The sequence below is a fragment of the Pteropus alecto genome, unplaced genomic scaffold, assembly GCF_000325575.1.
Source record: "Pteropus alecto unplaced genomic scaffold, ASM32557v1 scaffold275, whole genome shotgun sequence".
Taxonomy (NCBI): domain Eukaryota; kingdom Metazoa; phylum Chordata; class Mammalia; order Chiroptera; family Pteropodidae; genus Pteropus; species Pteropus alecto.
The window spans coordinates 521,082-542,505 of record NW_006436301.1 but is presented as its reverse complement, the minus strand read 5'-3'; the positions used below and the strand labels follow the sequence as shown (position 1 = coordinate 542,505).

At 39.5% G+C, this 21,424-nt stretch overlaps 1 protein-coding gene across 1 annotated transcript in view; it reads left to right on the top strand.

Annotated features, from left to right (window-relative positions):
• AFF2 (AF4/FMR2 family member 2) overlaps positions 1–21,424 on the top strand; it is a 452,816-nt gene that overhangs the window by 256,784 nt on the left and 174,608 nt on the right. The window contains exon 4 of the mRNA XM_025047899.1: positions 18,613–18,657. Coding sequence (XP_024903667.1) covers positions 18,613–18,657 — 45 coding nt within the window. The remainder of the gene's footprint in view (positions 1–18,612; positions 18,658–21,424) is intronic.

The following is a 21,424-nucleotide window of genomic DNA, read 5'->3' as shown; positions in this document are numbered from 1 at the left end:
AGTGCGTTTTCTCTTATTAGAGCCAAATAGAATAAACAAACCAGTGGTGAACGCATTAGAGGGAACTTGTGAGAAATGTAACCTTTGAAAAATTAGGCTTTGAAATTCTCTTAAGGAGGACCCATTTTGCTGTTAGATTATCAATTTTGAGACAATATGTATTTATTCTATGTACTTATATACATATTTTACATTTGCAGAAACACTGAAGTTTAAAATACAGAAATCCTTCACTCCTGAACTATTTGTCTTTATTCAACAGGCTCATCACAATCTTACCTTCTAGTTCGATTTAATTTGTTTTATATAGTAGTCCCCTCTTTACCCACTGGGGACGCATTCCAAGATCTCTAGTGGATGTCTGAAACTGTGAATAGTACTGAAGGCTGCATAAGGTATGTTTTTTCCTATTCATGTATACCTATGATCAAGTTTGATTTATAAATTAGGCACAGTAAGAGAGTAACAGCAATAAGTAATAATAAAATTATAATTATAACAATATACATAATTATAACAGTTATAATAATATACTATAATAAAAGTTATGTGAATATGGGCTTTCAGAATATCTTATTATACTATACTCACCCTTTTCCTTGTGATGATGTCAGGTGATAAAATGCCTACAAGTGCCTACTTGATGAGATGCAATGAGGTAAATGATGTAGGCATTGTGACCTACTGTTAGGTAACTCTTGCTCTTTGGGGCCATTATTAAGTAAAATAAAGGTGACTTGAACACAAGTACTGCCATACCTTGACAGTTGATCACATAACTGAGATGGCTACCAAGTGACTAACAGGTAGGTAGCATACACAGCACAGATATGCTGGATGAAGGGGTGACGCAGGTCCCAGGCAGGACAGACAGGATGGCATAAGATTTAATCATACTACTCAAAATGGCGTGTGATTTAAAATTTATGAATTGTTTATTTCTGGAATTTTCCATTTAATATTTTTGGACTGTGTTAACTGCAGGTATAGAACCATAGAAAGTAAAACTTTCTATGGGTAAGGGGATGACTACTGTAGGAAGAAAAAATCCTCTCATGGCCACGTTAACCAGTTTGTCTTTGAGATCGTCTGTAATAGCCCAGTGAGTTACATGTTTTACTTTGTAGAGTTGAATTGAAAGTGATTATATAGGCCACAGTAATTATGAATGCAAAGAAATTATCACGATATCTCATTTATCCTACAGAGCCAGGTATATATAACCCTATGCTTATCAGAATAATGGAAAAAATGGGCTCATTGAGCTACAACTTGTATTTTCATGTTTACTATATTGTGTTATGTTGGCATAACAAAGGAGTTTTGCAAAGTGAAGATAATATAACACAACCCATTTTTAGTAGGACCTACCATGTACCTTCCTTTTTGATAATATAATTGGGAGTCAATTTTCTCATATAATGGTTAAAAATGCAGGTCTGAAGTCATACGGACATGGTTTTCTATCTTGGCTTTATCGCATATTAACTGTATGACCTTGGGCAGATTACTTAACCTCTCCAAATCTCACTTTCATCATTTAAAAAACGGGATAATGATGCTTTCATCATAGTGTTGCATTGGAAATTAAGTAAGATCAAAGGATAAGCCTGGCCCATTGCAACTGCTCAACATATAAGCATTTCTATAAACATTAGCCATTTATAAGACCATTTTAATACCAAAGCCATAACAACAAAAAGCTTTGTTGACATATACTTTTTCATTTTTGTGCCTTACCTTTAACTCAGTATATTGTTAAGCAGTGAAAATAATGCTGTAAAATACTAATGCTGGGGTGGTCTGCATAAAGCATTTAGTGTACCTTGGGAGTAGCTGCCGCCAGGTGTTCACTCCAAAGTCTAGACACACTAATATGGAGGTTGCTATTAGGTCATGGTTTCGATGATGGGATATACCACAATGTCTAATTAAGGAACCCCATTGAAACTGATCATTTCCACTTTGGTGTGGCTCTTCCATTTAATGGTTGAATATGGGAACTACTGTTAGTGAAACTGAGTAGACAAGGAAAAGAAAGGGAGGGGACACGACACTGACTTAACTTTCAGAAATACCACCCAGTATGCCAAATTTCACTTTTGAATTATCCACCAATTATAAAGGGGGCATGGATGGATCATTTATAGAAGTGGGAGAGGGCATTTGCAACTGCTCCAAGGCATGCCTCTCCAGAAATTAACAAGTACTATTATTTTCTGCCCTTAAATCATAATTTACAAAATGAATTTATTCATCTAACCTTCTCTTCTCAATACTTCTAATTTGCTAGCATTATATTACCTCATTGCCTTGCTTTGATTGGCTCAGCTGTTTAGACTGAACATGGTGCGATGGAAGCCAAGGCAATGACGATGGCCCCTATGCCCTGGCAAACCTCACCATGCTCTGCAGCCACAGAATCTAAGTAGAAGCACTAACCTATTGCGTAACACACCTGGCTTGAGGCAAAGCTAGATTCTGACTTCTGGATGATCCAGCCTTTGGTGGTGATGGTGAGTGAGGCAGGGGGCTGCACTGCTGGGTGACTAGAGAGCTAGGTGCCAGACTTTGCCTCCCTTTTGTATGTCTTCTGTCTTGCTTGCACAGTGTTTTCTCAGACATCTTTTCATCACAGCCATACTCATCACCATGCCATCGCACTATTTAAATTTTTTTAAGAAATACTCCATTTATTTGTTTTCAAGGGTAAGGTAGGGTACAATTCACTTCCTCTCACTTCCCAACAGAATACAGAGGAGACTGTGTAGATAGATCTGTTAGATCTTCCAGAAGAAGCTTGATTAGAGCTTCTTGAGTTGCTTAATTAAATAGAAATAAATTGAATTGAATCAAATTGAATTATGCAGTAATGAGCCCCCTGTCATGGGAGTTATGTAAGCAGTGATTGTATACTATGACTACAAAAGCTTGGCCTTTTCAGTCAGATGGGCCAGAATTTATTCCCAAGCCTTCCTTTCAAAGCTGTGTGATCTTGGGCAAATTATCACACCTCTCTGCAATTCATTTGTCTTCATCTTTAAAATGGGTCGCAGGTTAGAAGGTTGGAGTGTATAACCCTCAGCACGTTTTCTTTGTCAAGAGTGTATCATGAGATGAGTGTATCTATCACTGGACAAGGAACTGAAAAGTATTCCATTGAGAATGAACCAGTAGCATTAGCTTTGCATGTGACAGATGGCACATTTATTACTAGAGAGTTATTTCATTTATTACCTGGTCCATCTCCTCAAAGCTTTAATGCTTTGGACCAAAAGCCTCTACCATACCTATAATGGCTGTCAGAGGCAGTTTTTTCAGAGTGCCCATCTTACTCTAAGTAACCAAATTTCAAAAGACGGAAGGGTTGCCCCTGCCAGCTCTATTAGGCTGTTTACCCATTCCTTGAATGGAGCAATTGAAGGAGAAGGTTATGTTGTGTTGAGTGAGCAAGCGTCTTTCCTCATTCTGACCTTGGCATGACACCAAGAAGCTCATTTCACCACAAATTTGTGACTTCTAAAATCAATATTGACTGTGGATGTTCATGGCAGGACAGTTTCCCCAGCATATTTGGATTGTCAGCAAACCTGTACAAATTTTAATTGAATGTAAAGTGGCCAAGACACAACAACCAAAGATGGAATCAAGGACTGGAGTAGCAAGATGCTGACATTAGTGTTGAACCTGATTCCTCAGTGCTTAGCCACTTTGGAGGCTGTAGGAAGGGTTGGTCTACCAGTGATGACAATAGCAGGTGCTCTTGAAAGCACAGACTCTGGGTCATGATTGTACAGGTAACATTACTTCAAGATGCTCTTTGTCCTCTCTCAAGTTTTCAACTTGCCATTTTGCAGGTCTCTTTTTTAGACCATCAGTGTTTTTTTGTCTTTTATGTTGATCGACAGTTTGGAATTTGTGACAACATTGTTTGCCCCCTCACAGATATGAGTATCCTCTCATCTGAGAGGTGAACCTTCATTGAAGTTCATGAACTTGGCTCCTGAATTCCTATGGCTTTCATGGAACTCTGAAAGTCTATGTTTACAGACCAGCAGCATGAAATAGTAGAAGATATACTGGATGGGTAGCTGAAAATCCAGGGCCTAGTCTTTGTCACTAAGTAGCCATGAAAGCTCAGACAAGTCACGTCACTTTTGAAGCCTCAGGTCTTTTTTATCCTCAAATGAAATTCATTCTGTCTTCTTTGCCTATGTCACAGAGTTTTTGTGAGGAACGACTGACACCGGGGAAGCGGGAGCAGGAGTGGAGATTATGCAAAAGGCCTTCGTAGCCCAGTAGGACTCTAAACTTTTGAGAAATCATTTGCATGAGCATTGGTCTTAGTGGCAATGATAATAGAGCTTTTTAAATATCACCCTCATATAAATGCCCTCATTCCCTTTTGTTTTTATATGCTATCAGAGTACTGTTCTTAGAGTTTTGAATTCATGGGTTAATATCTTCACATTAAGGATTTAGGAGATGTCACTTGGGGTTAGATGATCATTTATAGAGAAGAGAAACTAAGAATGTTGAAAATGCTAATTGCAAGGCTTATCATCACCAAATAGATGATAAATGCTGCTTAAAAACCTTGTAGCTGATAAGATGTCACGCTTTTCTTTTGAGCATGGATTGTAAAACAAAGGCAAAACATTTAAAAATTAATGAAACATATTTCAGAAATATACCTAAGTGCTAGGCTAGATAATTTCAAGATTAGTGTGATCATAATGAAATTTTATTTACATTACACCCTCAGCCAGAGCTTTCTGGACACCCAAGTAAATGTGCACCAAGTATTAGTAATTGAATCATTTAAATTGGTATGTTATTTAAAATTTTTAAAGTCTTTATAATAATTCATTTGACTGAGGAAAGACCTCGAAACCGATTCAAAAGATCTTCAAATAACACTTTATAGTGTAATATATGTTGGTGAGTTTATTTATCTTGAGTTGGGAGCTTTTACAGATTCCAGCTATATGTCTTTGCCACAAATCTTGGGTTTTTTTGTTTGTTTGTTTGTTTGTTCGTTTGTTTTTTTACGCTCGTGGCATCAGAGAGAATAAATGGAAGTTGTGGAGTCTGTGAAGGCCACTGGAGGGGATTTCCCAATTTCCTAATATATCAGTGTCTCTTTGTGTCTGTTTCTGATGGGGTCCAACAGCAGGTCACATCCTTAGGTAAAGAAAGGCTTCATAAGAGTGAGCAGCAGTCACTGAAAGTAAATTAATGAAAGTCAGCAACTGTGATCCCTTTGACAAGAAGAGATTCTTGCTGCCAACATTCAGAAACCGCTAGAAGTGGTCTCCATTGGAAACCAGGTTTTGACTTTCTGCCCTGGGCTGCCAAAAGTATTGCAGTAGGAAATGCGAAAGTAAGTTGAACTTTGAATTATAATTTCAATGACTGTCTAGTGAAATGGATTCATGCTCTGACACTGCACCTTCGAGGCTTTGGGTTGATTCTCATAAGATAAAAATCTGTCTGATCTGACAGTTGAAAAGGTCGCAAGCACACTTGATGTCTGGTGGTCTCAGTACAATTCCCAAATCTTGATTAAAAAAGGAAGATTTAGGAAATATTAGGAGATTTTTCAAAAAAATCTTTTCAAACAGAGCCATTTCTACATGTTTTAGCTTCAATTTTATTGATTTAATCAAGTAGAGAGTATATTTTCACTACTATTAGCAATAACCTCTGACTCAAAAGGAAGTTCACACATGATTGAGGCAATTTGGCTTTGGGGCCAACATGTTTTTTTTTTGAAAATGTCATGTAATTGTCATTGTGGTCTCCCTGATATTCAAAATTAAACTGTCCACGTTTTAATTCTTCCACTGCAATTCTAAAACATATTGTCTCTCTGTTTCCATTTTGAAAATATTTGCTGGAATGGCTTGACATTTTTAGTCTGTTGATCATGGTTGGCTCTGTACCTGTGAAATATATTGCTTTTCATTTTGGATTGAAAATTTCTATTAATGAGAGGTCAGCTGATGAACATGAGTTGAAGTTTGGAAATTAATTTGCTTTGGACCACAGATTGAAAGTTGTTTGAATAGATTGGAGTCACTTTATAGATTACATTCTAGGTCAACCCCTTTCTTTTAGATGTGGAGAAACTGTGACTTGCTCAGAGTCATACGGTGCCATAGTCACTACCTACGTGAATCTTTTCTTTTATTCAAAGTTAAGGTAAACTCTCACTTCTTTCCCTGACCACGCCAGATGCATGGACAGTTTTCTCTTTTGCGACTTCCTGTTACAGTTATTGTCAAAACCATCCATCCATCTTTGAAAAGTAGGATCACTGCGCAGTCTGGGATATCTAAAGTAGTCCTGATTTGAAATAATCGCTTTCATTCTCTCCAGATTAGATATTCTGGAAAGTCGCATATTTAGTTATCTAAGTCACATGACAAAAGCTGGTTCTCGTGCTCACTCCTTCTGCCCATGTAACTGATTCAGGGATCAGAAAATATGTACTAATTGTGTTGTCATTTACTCATTTTAGGTATGTGGGTCTTTCCACTCATCTAGAGTACATGTTCCCTGTGCACATTTATTCTTTATCATCTACTGAATTTCCCATAATGCTTAGTGCAGTGTACTTGGCATAGTGGGGATGCAAATGTATGCTTTCCATTTGGGACGATTTTCTTTTTTTTTTCCTACCTTAAAGGAGCTGGTAGTTTTTTTAAAAAGATTATTGGGGTAACAGGATGATTTTCCTAACACAAACAAATTTTCCAAACTCCAAATTTGGAAGTACCCCAACACATTGATTCTGGTCAGGATCAGGTGTGGTTAGGTCACTGAGCATACTTTGTTTGTTTCAGTAATGTGTTCCAATTGTACCTAGAATTATAAACACCTGCCAGGTGTCTGTTTATCCTGCATACTTCCACAGCTAAGAAACAATCAATCCCAGATTTTCATGTGGATGTGAGACAAGCTAGAATCATTGCTGCATGCATTTGCCATCCGTGTTAATTTGCATAAACCGTTAGGCTCCATAAACCATGGTACACCATGTGTCACTACCTCTTTGGTCTTTAACCTATAATACAGTGGGATAGAGACACTCCACAGAGTGGGCCCACACTGAATGCCACAGACTCTTTCTTTATGACACTATGTCAAGGGTCTGCGTTTGCAGAGTGATTTTCTGGAAAAGTGCCATGCCCTTCCATGAGCCAAGTGTTTCTGAGTGTCCCATAAATGCTGCACAGATGGGGCTTTGGGGCCATCTCTCAAGCTAACTGGAAATACGAAGTAAGGCCCAGGGGAAGTTTAAGAAACAGGAACTTCTTGTATTTGTTCTATTGATTTTTCTGCCAAAGTAAAAGTGTAACAAACTGTGGTGTTTTCTGATGGAAACATCAGGAATAAACTCCAGTTTTAGAGAATGATTTCCAGGATACACATGCAGGTGCATTTGAGGGAAAGCTGGATGTAACAGGAGACAGGTAACAAAGCCAGGTCACTTAACAAAGCAGGAAGAGTGAGGGCCAGGCTGGTGAATCATTATTTATAATTGAACAAAGTGGTCATTTTAACAACTTTCCATTCTCAAACATGAGACCGTCTTCATGGTAATCAAACTATTACTCTCACACAGTTCGCTTATCAGGAGACCGTTTTGAGATTGCGACCTGAAAACGGAGGTTGTCTCTCAGTTCATTTGAATTGCAAACACGGTAGAAAACCTATAGCTACTGTGGCAGATTTTTTAAAGCAAAATCAGGCACCTACATTGACCTCCTATTTACATTTCTTTGAGAAGAAAAAAAAAATCACATAAAAGCTATCAAGAAACACATTTCACAGCAGGCAAATTAATTGGTTTTAAAGTATTTGAATGGAGGGTTTGTCAAATAAAACATGCCGTGACAGTTAATAGTGTCATTTAGAGCCAGAAAATTATTGGCTTATTTGTTATTGGATAAAAGGAAGGCAAACATTTTGTATTAGGAAGTTTTAATGTGTTTAAAATCCTCATTAGGGATTAATGGACATGCTTGCTTACCATAGCTCCTCATTAATTTGAGGCTAAACAGTTACTTCTGTGTTTCAATCTCAGCGTTGTTTCTTAACATTTTTTTTTTTACTTCTCTTTAATTAGATCTTGCATTTGAGTTTGGTCTCTACACCATTGGAGATGTAGAATTAATTAATGAGATTTATAAATCTAATGGAAGTGAGTTATTCTTAGCTATCATTTCATTTTAGTGAGCAGTTAAACCACATGTAAGTGGGTGCAGATCTAAGAGATTTCAGAAGTATAGAAAAAAACGTGAACTTCCCTGAATATATTTAGCACTGTCACTTGGCATTAATAGATAAAAGTGTTTTAATTAGAGTTATAAATAATAGGGAAGCTGGCTAGAATTCAGTTCCCATGCACATGGCTTGTTCTTTAGGATCTTCACTGTGAAAGAATAGCAATTGTAAGTCTGTTTCTGTGGAATCACAATGTCACCCACTGGCAATTAAGACAATCCTAAATGCAGGGTTTAGAGAGTCAAGGAGGCGCCAAGTTCGTTAGAGGTTAGTCTGAAAGTGGAGCCACTTTCTATCAAGTATATTCCGTTGTCACATTTTTATTGAGGACATGTATGGACAGAATTTATAAAGTCTATTCCATTTATACTGCTTTAAGGAAAATTTAACTAGGGGAAAATCAAACTGAAATCTGGGTTTCTTGTTTTAAAGCAGACATTAAAATCATTAGCTATCTATTTAGAAGAAGATTTAAGTAGTTTCTTTAGAGTTGTGAATGTCAAGGAAAGACCTTTCTTTCTTAAAGATTTTCAAAAAATAAGAGCTGAAGATACATATTTAAAAGGTTCTTTTATAAATGGGGTTACTACACTTAAAAGCCCCAGCATATGCCTGTGGCAATGTCTTTAGAAGCTACCAGAAAAACCTGAACTCCCACTTCATTTCCCCCCCACCATGGGAGTGTCCTTATATCTTTAGAAACCGTAAATGCTTTGAAGAAATTGTGAACCCCAGATGTGTTATAAAAGATAATCATGTTTTAAAATGTTTCATGCTAAGATCATATAGTAAATGTTGAGATGTTTGCTTAAATACAAAATATTTAAATGATTACAAAACAGCTTTTCTTTAAACAACTTGGAAACTCCTAGTGTTATGTAGGAATGATCTTTCTGGAGAATACAGGTTAATCGAGTTCTCTGTTTCCCTAGAGATAGAGTTGAATTCATTAGCTCCAGAGAGGAGATCTTCAAGCCCTGGGCCCATATTTGGCCCTGGGCTTAATTTCATCTGGCCTTCTGGATAATATTATGGGAATCATCTCTGTAAGATCCCAGAAAATCATTACCCCTACTTCTGGGCTCTCTGTTTGTTTCATTCAGAATGAAGCCTCTTATAGATTAGAGCGGTTGGAGAACTGCAAACGGTGGTTAATTAGCTAATTAGTGTTGGAAATGGCAGCAGCTAATAGTGGGGAGCAGAGTATCACCTCCTTCTAAATCACCAGAGCTACTTGGCCTCCAACTCACATCTTTCCCCTCCTCCTGCCTCCTCTCCCCTTTATCTCTAGACTCCGGGGGTAGGGGATATATACAACATCCCCTTCTGTGTTTCTCACTGCATTTAGCTCTTTCTCTCTCTCCCCTAAACATTGCTAGATATTTCTATTATACTTCCCTAGCAAATCCACGTTTATGTTCTTCAGGACAGTTATATCCCACCTTTCTTTTCTTCTCCTATTTCCAATAACCACCCCACCTTCTCAGCTGATGACCTTGCCATGTACTTCATAGAGAAAAATAGATATGATCAGACAAGTACCACTTCCTCTTCTCGCCTTTAGTTTCCCCAACCCATCTGCCTATGTACCTAGGCACTCTGCTTTCCTTCCTGTCACAATAGAAGAAGTATCCAGAAGTGTCCATGCTCTCATTTCGGGCCAACCTCTCCAACTGTGTCTCGATCTTCTCACTTTCTCAAGGACTTTGCTTTTACCATCATCTACTTTTTCTTTTGCAACACGTTTTCCCTCTCTACTGAGTTATACTCTTGGTATATAAATATCGCTTAATATAATCCCTCTTAAAAAAGAAAAACAAAGGAAAAATCTTGACCTCCACATCACCACTCCTTATCACTCATTTCTCTGCTCCCTTTCACAGTAGGAATCATTTATTCACTCTCTCCATTTGCCCCTCTCAGTCTCCCCTCAACACCCTGCAGTCAGGTTTGCATCCACAGCATGGCACTGAAACAACTCCTACCAAAGTCACCAATGACCTAGATCTTGCCAAACCCAACGGCCGATTCTGCATTCTTATCTTACTTAATTGCCACTTTCTCCTTGAAGCACCTTTCCCCCTAGGCTACTGGGACACTGTGCTTGCCCGATTTTCCTCTTGCCTTCTTAGGCACAACTAAGAATTCATGAGTGGCTTTGGAACACATGCCACATGATAGATAACATACTATGTTATATGAAATCTGGAATCCTAGCAAAAAGTACTGTAAATGGTGTTTAAGTTCAGTTTCATCTTAGAACCACTAAAGTACTCCTGAGTTTTATAGATGAGGCATATAGTATACATATGCTACATGCTGTATACAACTTTTTACATAAAGGTTGCCTTCTTAGCTATGTTTGTATCGGTCGATGCAAAAATTACTTTTCATTCCCCATGCATTTAAAAACCATCAGCAGGAGAAGAGAAAATATACCTGGGACTTGACCATTAATGTTAATAATCCACAGGGAAAATAATCCATGCATAGGAGATAGAGAATTGAATGTTGAGAAGTAGATTGCTACATAGACTAAAACATATGTAACATAATAGAATCAACAGAAGGGGAATAAAATCATAGAACCCAAAAGACACCTGAGATATCATCTTGCTTGGCAACCAATCCAATGTGAAGGTGTTGTTATTCTGTGGCAAAACGGGAAATATGAAAACAATGGTACATGTGAGTGTGTGCGATATTGGCGTAAGTTCACTGTCATATTTGGGAACCAACTGTCTTTCCTACTTTCTGGGTGTTGTTTTTGTAATGTCCTTTCAGGATAAGATAAAAAGTTGATAATCTTATGTAGATCCCCTATTATTTTTGTGCTATTATGTGAAATACAAAACACTGAGAATTTGTAATACATTTCTGTGCCTTTGTTGTATAAACTGGAGAGTGAGGAAGTGAACTGCCATCAATCATGCAGTTATTTCACAGTGGAGCATGGATGTGAAACCACTGTTTCCTGACTGACAGTGTATTTTTCTTTTTACTATTTTATTAGATCCTATTTACCTGAAAGTTAGATCACGGCTTTGCATTTCTTTCGTAGCTTTATATTCTGAGAATTTACTATGATAATGGAGCAGTAAGGAGCATCTGAAAACTCTAAAAACTCTAACATTTACTCTATAATTGATAAAATTCAAAAGTGAACTTGCCTCCTGATATGTCTTTTTATATATTTAGATGACGAATGTTAGTCTTGTTACCAGCGGCTATTAATAGAGTTCAGAAATTGCCTTACTTCATTCCAATTTGTACATCTGTATTTTTCCAGTATCCTTTTCACTGGAGGAGATTGCGGGCCTGCACACAAGATAACCTTTAACTTTAGTGGAAGTACAATAAGTAGAGGTTTAGTGGAATCAAGACTTTCATCTTAAATGAAAAGATGAAAGTCTTGATTGTGGTACTTGGTTGTGGTACTAAGACTTGGACAGGACAGAAGTGGGTATTCTGTGGACCTTGAGGAGTTGGTTGCATGCACTGGCATTCCAGAAGTAAGAGAACATGGATATAAAGCATTTGGGTGTAGGCCAGGCACCAAGAACAGACAGAAGCCTGAGAGGAGCTCAGGGAAGAAGGGGCAAGCAAGTTGGGTCAGAGTCTGGAGGCTGGCACAGAGAAGTAGGAAGACACAGCTCGAGTGTGAGCAGCAGAATTAAGGAATCTAGGAGAGGCTGGCCCTGGAGAACCTGGCCAGTAGTGACCTCACTACCCAGGCCAGGTGACCAGAGGCTGGGCATCCTGTGGAGGATGTAGGTCAGGCAGCCAGGCACTTCCGGATAGGCTCTTGCTTGGATTCTTAGGGTGTTCTCTCTAGATGCCTATCTTATTTTTCTTTAAGATTGAAGCTCTCCTCCCTGTTTATAGGTCACTCTCCTATAGAAACTAGTCATTAGACCAAATAAATGAACAGTGAGCTAATGGCTATTCAGAGCCCACTGAATTAAGTACTCTTCACTTCAAATCCCATCTGCCGTTAGGTACTCTCAGCTGATGATGGGACTTTCTGCATCTGCATTCCGCTGTTGCCCATACCTAATGCAATCAGTGAAGAAATGGCCTCATAATGAAGCAAATCACCAACCCTTCCCCCATCCCTCCCAGCCCCACTCCCCCTTCTCTCTCTGTTGTCTTACCCCTTTAAGTCCCATCTCCAGCCTTCTTTGTCGCCTTCAGTGAGAGCCACCAGATGGAGCGTCAGCCTGAGACTCTTTTATATACTGGGCTCCTGAATAGGATTTAATAATTAGTGACATTCACAAGATGTCATGGGGGCCAGCTTATAAGGGGGCCAAACTACTCAGCAGTCACAGGGCTTGGGGTGCTGACCAGGGTGCTGATGCCTTTCCAAAAACCTTTGAGGGAACTTAAACTAGAAGATGTTGATGGAGACTTCTGACATACCCCCTACAAGGCTAAGGTACCTTTATACACTTCAAGACATCTCAACCTCATAATAATCTTAGAAGTAGGTTTTTAAATTCCCTTCATATAGATAGGGAAACAGAGGCTCAGAGGTGTTCAAGTACCTTGCCCAAGTTTTCAAAGCAAGTTAAGTATCAGCTGGGATTAAAATCCAAATGTGGTAAACATACAATATAATATACAGATGTCAAATTATGACGTACACCTGAAAATTATATAATTGTATTAACCATTATTACCCCAACAAACTTATTAAAAGAAAGAATTATTTTTCTATGCATAATAAATTTAATCAATAAAATTAATTCTTTCATGGAAAGGAAAATAAAATCCAAGTTCATCCAGCTTTGAAGACCATATTTTTTCCACTACACCTTGATGCTCCTTGAAAATATAGTAAATTATCTCACTTATTTACTCAAATAAATAAAACGTAATTGCTGTCTCTTCCTTTTTAGTTCCAGGTAAGATTCTAAAAAAAATCCATTTTTCATACTTGGCTTAAAATGGCAAATGTTAAATCTCTTTGATCTTTATACTCTCCTTTTGGTTCCCTCTTTTTGTAGAGGGAATGATGAACATTAGTTTCTTTTACATGTAGTATTTTGACTGTGTGACTCCTTAAAAATTGGCCAGAAGCAGTTTTTTAAGGTAAACACCAACTCTTTGGACACCCAGGACTTTCGCTATTTTAAAAAGAAATTGGAAGATGAGCTAGTTGGCTATAACATGTCACTGTTGTGAAATCTTTTTGTTGTTGTTGTTTTGATTAAAGTTATATTACCTGAGGACTTCTGTCTTCAGCTTATGTAATATTAACTATTCTCATTTAATCATAGACTCATGAATACAAACGAGAATAGGGACAGATTAAGGTGAGGCAGGAAGCAAGGGACAGAAGCATCCTAATGTGAAGTGGGTTTGAAGTTTTCCAAATTAGAAAGCTGCTACTCTGTGAACAAGGAAAGGAGATAAAGCTTCTGAATCTGCTGCCTCTTGTTTTTACAAATGACCAGCGAGAAGGATTAAAAATGTTTAAAAGACAGAAAACCCATTTGGTAGTACAATATCATAACCTGAGTTTTCGTTTTATTATTAATGCTTTCTCAGGGGAACTCTGTGCCTTGTAAATCAATCATGGTGATAAATGCGGAAATTTGTTAAAGGAAATACAAATGGAATTGGTTGGGAAGCCGCCATGGGTGTCAGTTGTGGATATTGTTTAACTGGACCAATAGCATCGTGTTTGGTGTTAGTGATGTGTTGCTCAGTGTCACTTGTATTTACTAGGGGAATCCAGGCATTTGTTGGCAAATAAACTTGGAAGTTTTGAGTTTTACTTTACAAAGTCTTCATCAAGGTAGAATATACCTAGAATGCTAGGCTTTGTTTGCCAGGTATTGTGGGACAACCTCAGGATGATTTTAGAAAAAAAATTACCTCTCTTGCCTTGCAGTCCCTTAATAATAATGTACTCAGAGGCATGTGCTAAGCTTCCCTGGGTTAACCATTATTCTTTTAATGTTTTACATTAATCTCCATGTTTTCTATTAGTGCTAGCTGCTGCTTATGTCTCTCAATGCTACAATCAGGGTATTTTTGATATTTTGTATTATTACCCCAATCGCCAAGAAGTATGCTCCAAATTGATTAATTCCAGAATGATTAAAACATCTATGCAATTCATTTATTGTTGCTGCAGTTAATTGAATATTTGATGATTTAAAGGTACCCTGATTATTTCCTAAGATATGTATTTATCACCAGGCAGATGATTTGCGCGTGGTCTCTCTGTGGCTACATGGGATGGCAGCCTGCACTGTCACACGCAGAGAGAGTAGGCACTTGTGAGGGCTCTCAGTCAACACACCACCTGCCCGACGTGCGCCTGCCTTCCCTGGCTGTCAGAGGACCACATCCGTGCCCAGCACAAGAGGGTCCTCTGGGGCCAGGAGGGAGAGCCCAACCGCCCCTGTGCGGCATGCAGCTTGCTTTCTACTCCAGGAGGAGGGGGCGGAGAGGGGGAATGCAAAAGGACGCTGCGGCTCTGAGTGGCTAACTTGCGCTTTGTGGACTATCTGAATACTCAAGAGTGGATTTAAAGAGAGGAGAAGGTGGCTCCGGAATTAAAAAGCAGCTCGGCGAGTGATCGGGCAACAGTTCTAATCCCAGTGTCACCACTAGTTCTCTCCCTCGGTCTCCTTTCGCACCTGTCCGAGTGACTCCAGAATTAACTGCAAGAGGGGTGTATGTCAAGGGGAGAAGGAGAGAGAGGGAGAAAGAGAGAGAGAGCAACTGGACAAATTTTGGCCTGAGCCCAGGCTTAGTTCAGCTTACTTTCAGTGTACAGAGTGACCCTGGTGCGGCTCTGCAGGGTCTCAGAGACTGAAGTGGCCTCAGGTGGCCCCACCACTCCTCGGCCATGTCAAGTCCTTGGCCTCTCACTCGCATGGGGAGCGAGGACTACAGTGGGGACCTCGGCGGCTGGGAGCTCCTGTCGGACATGGCTCTGTCTGTGGACCCGGTAGGTACCCTCTCCCTGACACCTAAATCAGACCTCCTGTTCCGTATTGTCTGTTTTCCATGTAAATGTTTCTCTCCCCAATTTGCGTGGAGTCTTGAAGGCAGAAATTATGTTGCCTTCAGTGTCTTTAAATCCTCCCTCTTGGCACCATCGTAAGCACAGCGTGCGCTCAATCACGATTTGTTGTGTAAAGGAATAAATGGGAGAACTGATGAATAGGCAGAGGGGTGAATGAATACGATCCTATTACCCTTGTCACCACGACCTTTCAATGTATGTCCCAGTGGGTCTCTAATTGTTTGTTTTCTCATCCCATCTAGATGTGTAACTCTCAGAAAAAGAGGGCAAGTTTCAGAGTTTTTTTGTATTATCAACCCCCCATGCCTCACACTGTTCTAGGCACCGAGGAAATACTAGCTGGTTAATTCAAAAGCACTCGCAGGGGGGAAAAAAACACTTGTGGCTCAAATATAGTTGTCTTGCGGTGAAAACGGCTGCGGGACAAGGCTAGGTGAGTTTGTTGGACTAGTGACTCCGTGTGAACGCTGCATTCAAGTATTTTCTTAAAAGAAAGAAAATCTGAACACACAGTGTGGATGCATATTTACTTGACTGTCCTTGTCTAAACAGTTCTCCCCAATCCTGTGTGCTGCCGACCCCAATAAGCCATTATTAGATTTGTTGCAAAGCCCCAGAGTCCACAAGTCTTTCTACTTTGACAGTATTTCCCCCCATAAGGAAATAGATATTTATAATACCAGGTGTAGAGATGATATATGCATTTGGCAAGAGTGAGTCAGATCTTACCTTGAAAGGACAAGAAGACTGGACTTAATAAAGCAGTGAGGCGAACAACAGGACAAGGGGTAATAACCTGACTCGTTGTGTGAGGCTCTGTGGGTTACAAAGCACATTCACCTTACTTATTTCATTGGCCGCTCACAGACACCCTGTGAGATCTGAAAGTAGTACGTATTATTATTGCCGTTATTTTATTTTATTTTATTTTACAGTTGGGAAAAGTGGAACTTAGAGGTATAAAGTTACCAAGTCCTACTACCAAGTGATAGGGCCAGGACTTCCACCCAACTCTTTAGTCTTGTAGGCAAGTATTCTTGCTGTGTCTGCATATTGCTGATATTTCTTCATCTTTACTTTAAAAATTAACGTTTATGCATTTGTATGAAAAAAAGAGAACAGAGAGAAAAATTAATGTGTAGAAAAAGGAGAGTGGACTATATACTTTCTTAGCCCAGGCATTCCACATTGATACAAAGCAACAATGATATTAAAGATTGAAGTCTTTGCTATATTCATTTTGACCTTTGTGTTTAGGGAAGGCATTGGTTAGAGGTATAAGAATTATCTTGGAAAATATAGTTCCTGAAGCATGGAGCAAAGCAATGAGATTTAATTTGCTATTAAGAATAATCAGTTGACTTCTGTAATCCCATATGTTAAACCAGCATCTCCTAGTGTATTTTCTGCAAACACTCATTCTGTGGAATGGTGATAATTGTTAATTGGGGGAGGGGAATCCACAAAAATAAAAAAACCCAAGAATTCAGTGGTGAAGAGAGTTGTGAACATGCTGCATTAAACCAATTAGCTAGGTGTCTCAGAGTTTTTAATTTGCATTGTGAATCTCCAAGAAGGGGATGGATTGCAGCATTTCCTACACTTATTTGGACATGGAACCTTTCGTTTTGCTGAATAGTGTCCACGGGACGGTCTTCTTTGTAGCATTTACCACAGTCACAGTTGTACATTGACTATGTGATTCTTCACATCTGCTTCCCTCTCAAGTCTGCAAACTCCATGAGGGAAGAAACTGTGTTTCCTTTTACTTCCCATTGTACCTGTGCCTAGCACAGTCCTTGGCCCTTAAAAAATATTTGTTGAATTGAATGAATGAATGAATGAATGAATGAACTATGCTAGGCCAAACCACCTCTGGTCCCCTATGGGAAAACTGTATTTAAGGTTCTTTATAAGGTGTGCCCAGCCAACTTTTTTAGCCTTTCCTTCTACTGTTCTTTTTACCCAGTATTAGAATATGATTGTTCTTGGAAGGGTGACTGTATAATTTATCATCCAAACTGGGACATTTCTGTGGAGGAAAGAGGACACTGTCAATTATTTATGTCAAGATAACTCAGGCTGAATGGCCCCTCATTGTTTGTGACTCTTTCTCAGCCTGCCATTAAAGATTTTAGGCTCCTGGGAGCAGGAGCCTTTATATGGAGAAGATATTCAACAAATATTGGCTGAAATTTATGTTTGGACAGTAGCAATTTTAATGCTAATCTAAGATTTGCTGATGGTTTTAGCATGTATTATTTAACATTGAGGGAAACCGAAGCCATATTCTATTACCCACTTCCTGAAATATAGTTATGCTCATACACCAATGTATCAGAGTAACTAAAGGGTTATGACTTAATTGACCTTGCAAGAGGCCTGGAACAAGTCTCTGTACAGGACTTGCCTTTTATCTCCCAAGGCAGTGAATTAGAGAAACCAAATATTCTTCTTACCAGAACTGGAAGGAGGTAGAAGTGATCAGATTGCAATCCCGAAGAGGGTGAAGGTTGGACAGAGTAAAGAATACTTGGGGGATGCCATCACCTGCACAGGTGACATCAGGCCCAGCAGACCTTTCTCCGGGTGGCTGTCCCACTTTCAAGTCCCTTGTTATGTGCTTCTTTATGGCTGGTGTCTGACTTTGATGTTTGGCTTCCTGCTTTCTCTGACTATGGAGCCCCTGGAGGAAAAGGCCACCTGTCAGGCATGGAGTAAATCCTCAGTACATTTCTGCTAGATGCGTGAATTTTGATTGATTAAGAAGGCGTCATACTGGGAAAGAAGGCTCACGGGATTCACTTTGTATATTTGTGATACTCTAAGTGCCAAGGCAAGCAGGCAGTTTACACAGGGGTTTTACCTTTAGTGTTTTGGATAAGACTTGTAGGCATCTGATTGTACTCCTAGGTTCAAAGAGGACTTAATTAAATCATAGAAGTGTTTTATAGCCTCATCTTTTAAAGATCTGTGATTGTGAATAACATACTAAACTATGTCAGAAGATCAGGAGGTTGAGCTCCTTCTTTGGGTAGATGAGCAAAGTGAAGCCCCGAGCAACAAGGGACGATGGCTTAGTGTCTCACAGTGAATCAGTGACAGAACAAAACATCTTTCTTCAGATGCTTACTGCTTTGTAGTTCATAGGGAAAAGCTGCGTTGATAGCTGTATTTACTTTCTTTACTATTTTTCCTATACAGTAAAATATCATGCAATAAGCTTTTCTGAGAATAACTAAATTGTGCTTATTTTTTTGTTTATTTTGTTTTAGGTAAGCCTTCCCAGTGATCCAAGCTGTGTTGAAGAAATCTTGCGGGTGAGTTTAAACCTTTATTTCTGTGCCTTTTAATAATGAAGCAATCTATCTGCTTAAGCTGTTTTAGGTAATTACTGTTCTGTTTCCAGGAGTATCACTTCAAGACCCTTCTGCTTATACCTCCTGTCTCATTTCTTACCTGTCATCTCCCCATTCTTTAATCAAGCTAGTCTCCTAATCTCATCAAGCTTCTGTCCCATTCTTGTATCTTTCTGGGTCTTTCTTTTGAGGTCTGTATGGACCTACCACCTTTTAAAGGAAATCTTTCCTATTCAAGCATAGTACCCTAAATCTTAGCCTTTCTTCTCTGTGGGATCTCAAGTCAATTTCACTGCTGCCTCCCACTACATTATTGCTAGCACTGCTTATGGAAATTGTAGCTTATAATGAGGGGATGAGATACAGAAGGGCAGAGGGGAGGGGAAGAGGAGACACTTGAGAATGATGGCAAGTTGTGGGAAATGCTACTAACGGGAGTGAATTTGTGCATGAGAATGGCATGGAGGCAGCACAAAATTGCAGAAGGTGGCAATGACCTCTCCCAAAGTCAACGATTAAGCCAAAAGAAAAAAACAAAGCCAAGCCAGAAAAATGTGTTTCCTGTCTTTGGCTGTTGGCATCATAAGACGGTATGGTACATGAACAATAGGAATCATGGAAGTGAGATCTAGTCCTGCCTCTACTATTCGTCATTTCTGTGGACAGATGACTTCATCTTTCTGAATCTCCCTTCCTTGTCTGTAAAAGAGGACAATAATACCTGACTTAATTCCCTTAAAAGCTACCAACTGGTATAGAACTACTTGTTATTGTGATAAATGATGATCAGTGTGGCCATGAAAAAACCATGTAGACTTCTCACTGGGGAAAGAAAACAATCTGTGTGCTAGTAAAATTCTGCACCCCGCTTTACCAAAAGCCACCCCAACTCCCCTTGAGACCTCCCCCCCCATAAATGGCTTCTCAGCAGCCCAGTGTTCAAATATACCCTGCGAAAATGCAACCAAAAGAAAAATAAAAAGAAAGCTGTTGACCATCAAATCGACTGGCCACGTGATTTTACCTTTTCAACTCAAGAACACTGTTATCGACTATTAAAAAGGAGTTCTGTCACTCTGGTCAGAGATGAGACTATCTGAATTAGGGATATAATGGTCACTTTTATAATATAAGCCTAAGAACCCCTCAGTCATCTCTTCCTGGGGTCCAAGGTCTGGGAGTGGATTAAGCCAGTGTCATGAAATCAACAAGTGTGATGTATCCTGGGAACTCAGTCGCTTGCTCCTTCCATTGGTGGAAAAAAGTCAGATACACCAAATACACAAAATCCTTGCTAGTATATTGGCTGCCTTCCTTAAAGAAATGTCTACAGTGTTCTTGTTTTTCCATATGATGTCAGTGGCCTTTTAATTTCCAAAGGAATGTCAGAGCCACTTCAAAATCACCACCTAATTTGTCACAATTGGAATTCTTTACTTAAGAGCAGCCTGGCCCTGGTGCCTAGGTGGCTCACACAGTGACTAAGTGAGGGGAGCAGGTGAATACCTATTAGGGGCTGGCGACCCCAGTGTGCAGGAGGAGCCAGTTAGAGAAACAACAGAATGTCACTTAAGCGTGGAAAGAAAAGAAGCAGGTTGCCTTAATAAGCTCGTAAAAGATAGCACCCTTGGAGAGTTGGAGAGAGTAACAGAAGTTCTTCTATTCTCGAAAGAGAAAGTAGGGAAACGTCTTTTTTTTTTTTTTTGACGAGCTGTAGATTGTATAGAATTCTTTTTTTTTTTAACAACACCAGTAACGAGTAGGCTTTCTTTTATTGAAGAATGATATATTTCATTCCCCATGCTTTGAATAAAAATACGCTTTCTGAAGTTTACACCCCAAATTTTATTACTAAATCTTAAATTTTTATAGACCATATTACATGGCATAACGTAGTGCCTGCTGTACATTTTTGTTATCATACGTTCATGTTCCTAGTTGTTTGAGGGCCTTGGCACCCTTTAGACGGTTCCATGATGTCTCTTCGAAGTCTTGCTCCCCGTTTACTTCCTTCCTGGATGTACCATTCCTCTTTCTTTCCAACTCTCTCTAACTCTGTCAATGCTTTTCAAATGAAGCAGAGTCGAGAGCAAATGAGGTCATCTTCCCTCCCTCCCAGAAGTGAAGTTAAACAGAGGAAGGGGCTCTACCGGGAGCAGGAAGAGCTGGCTTCCCATTGCTTATGACATTCCATCACTTCTAGCTGTGTGGCTTTTCAGTCTCTTCATCTAGAAAACAGGGAGTAATTATTCACCCTTCCACCCCACCATCCAACTGCAGTGAAGGAATCTTGAAAATGTCTACACTGTTTGCATATGTAACACAGAGATCTCAGTCTGTTTGCTCTCCCAACTTTCCCAACCTCCTTGAGTCCACCCCCCAACCCCCGCTTTTTCTCCTCTACAGTGCCGCGGGCGAATGTGTGCCAACCTACTTCATCTCACATAGAGACAGACTTCTTTTATTAACCCAGGACAGCAAAACTCCCCTCTCCCTACTCTCAGCCCCTTGGTGCCCAGGCAGTGGAAATACTTTTGCCTAATGCATTTTATTTTAGCTCCCTTTTTCAAAATGCTGTTTGAATTCAAACCAGTTGGCTTTCTTTGAAAGTTCCTCTTACCATGTCTCTGCTAATGGGCTCAGCTCTTGTTCAGACTAGCGCTTCCACTTTTCTTTGTTTGTGCTCCTGGTTCTCATATGAGGTGGTAGCCCACCTTGTCTGGTTTTC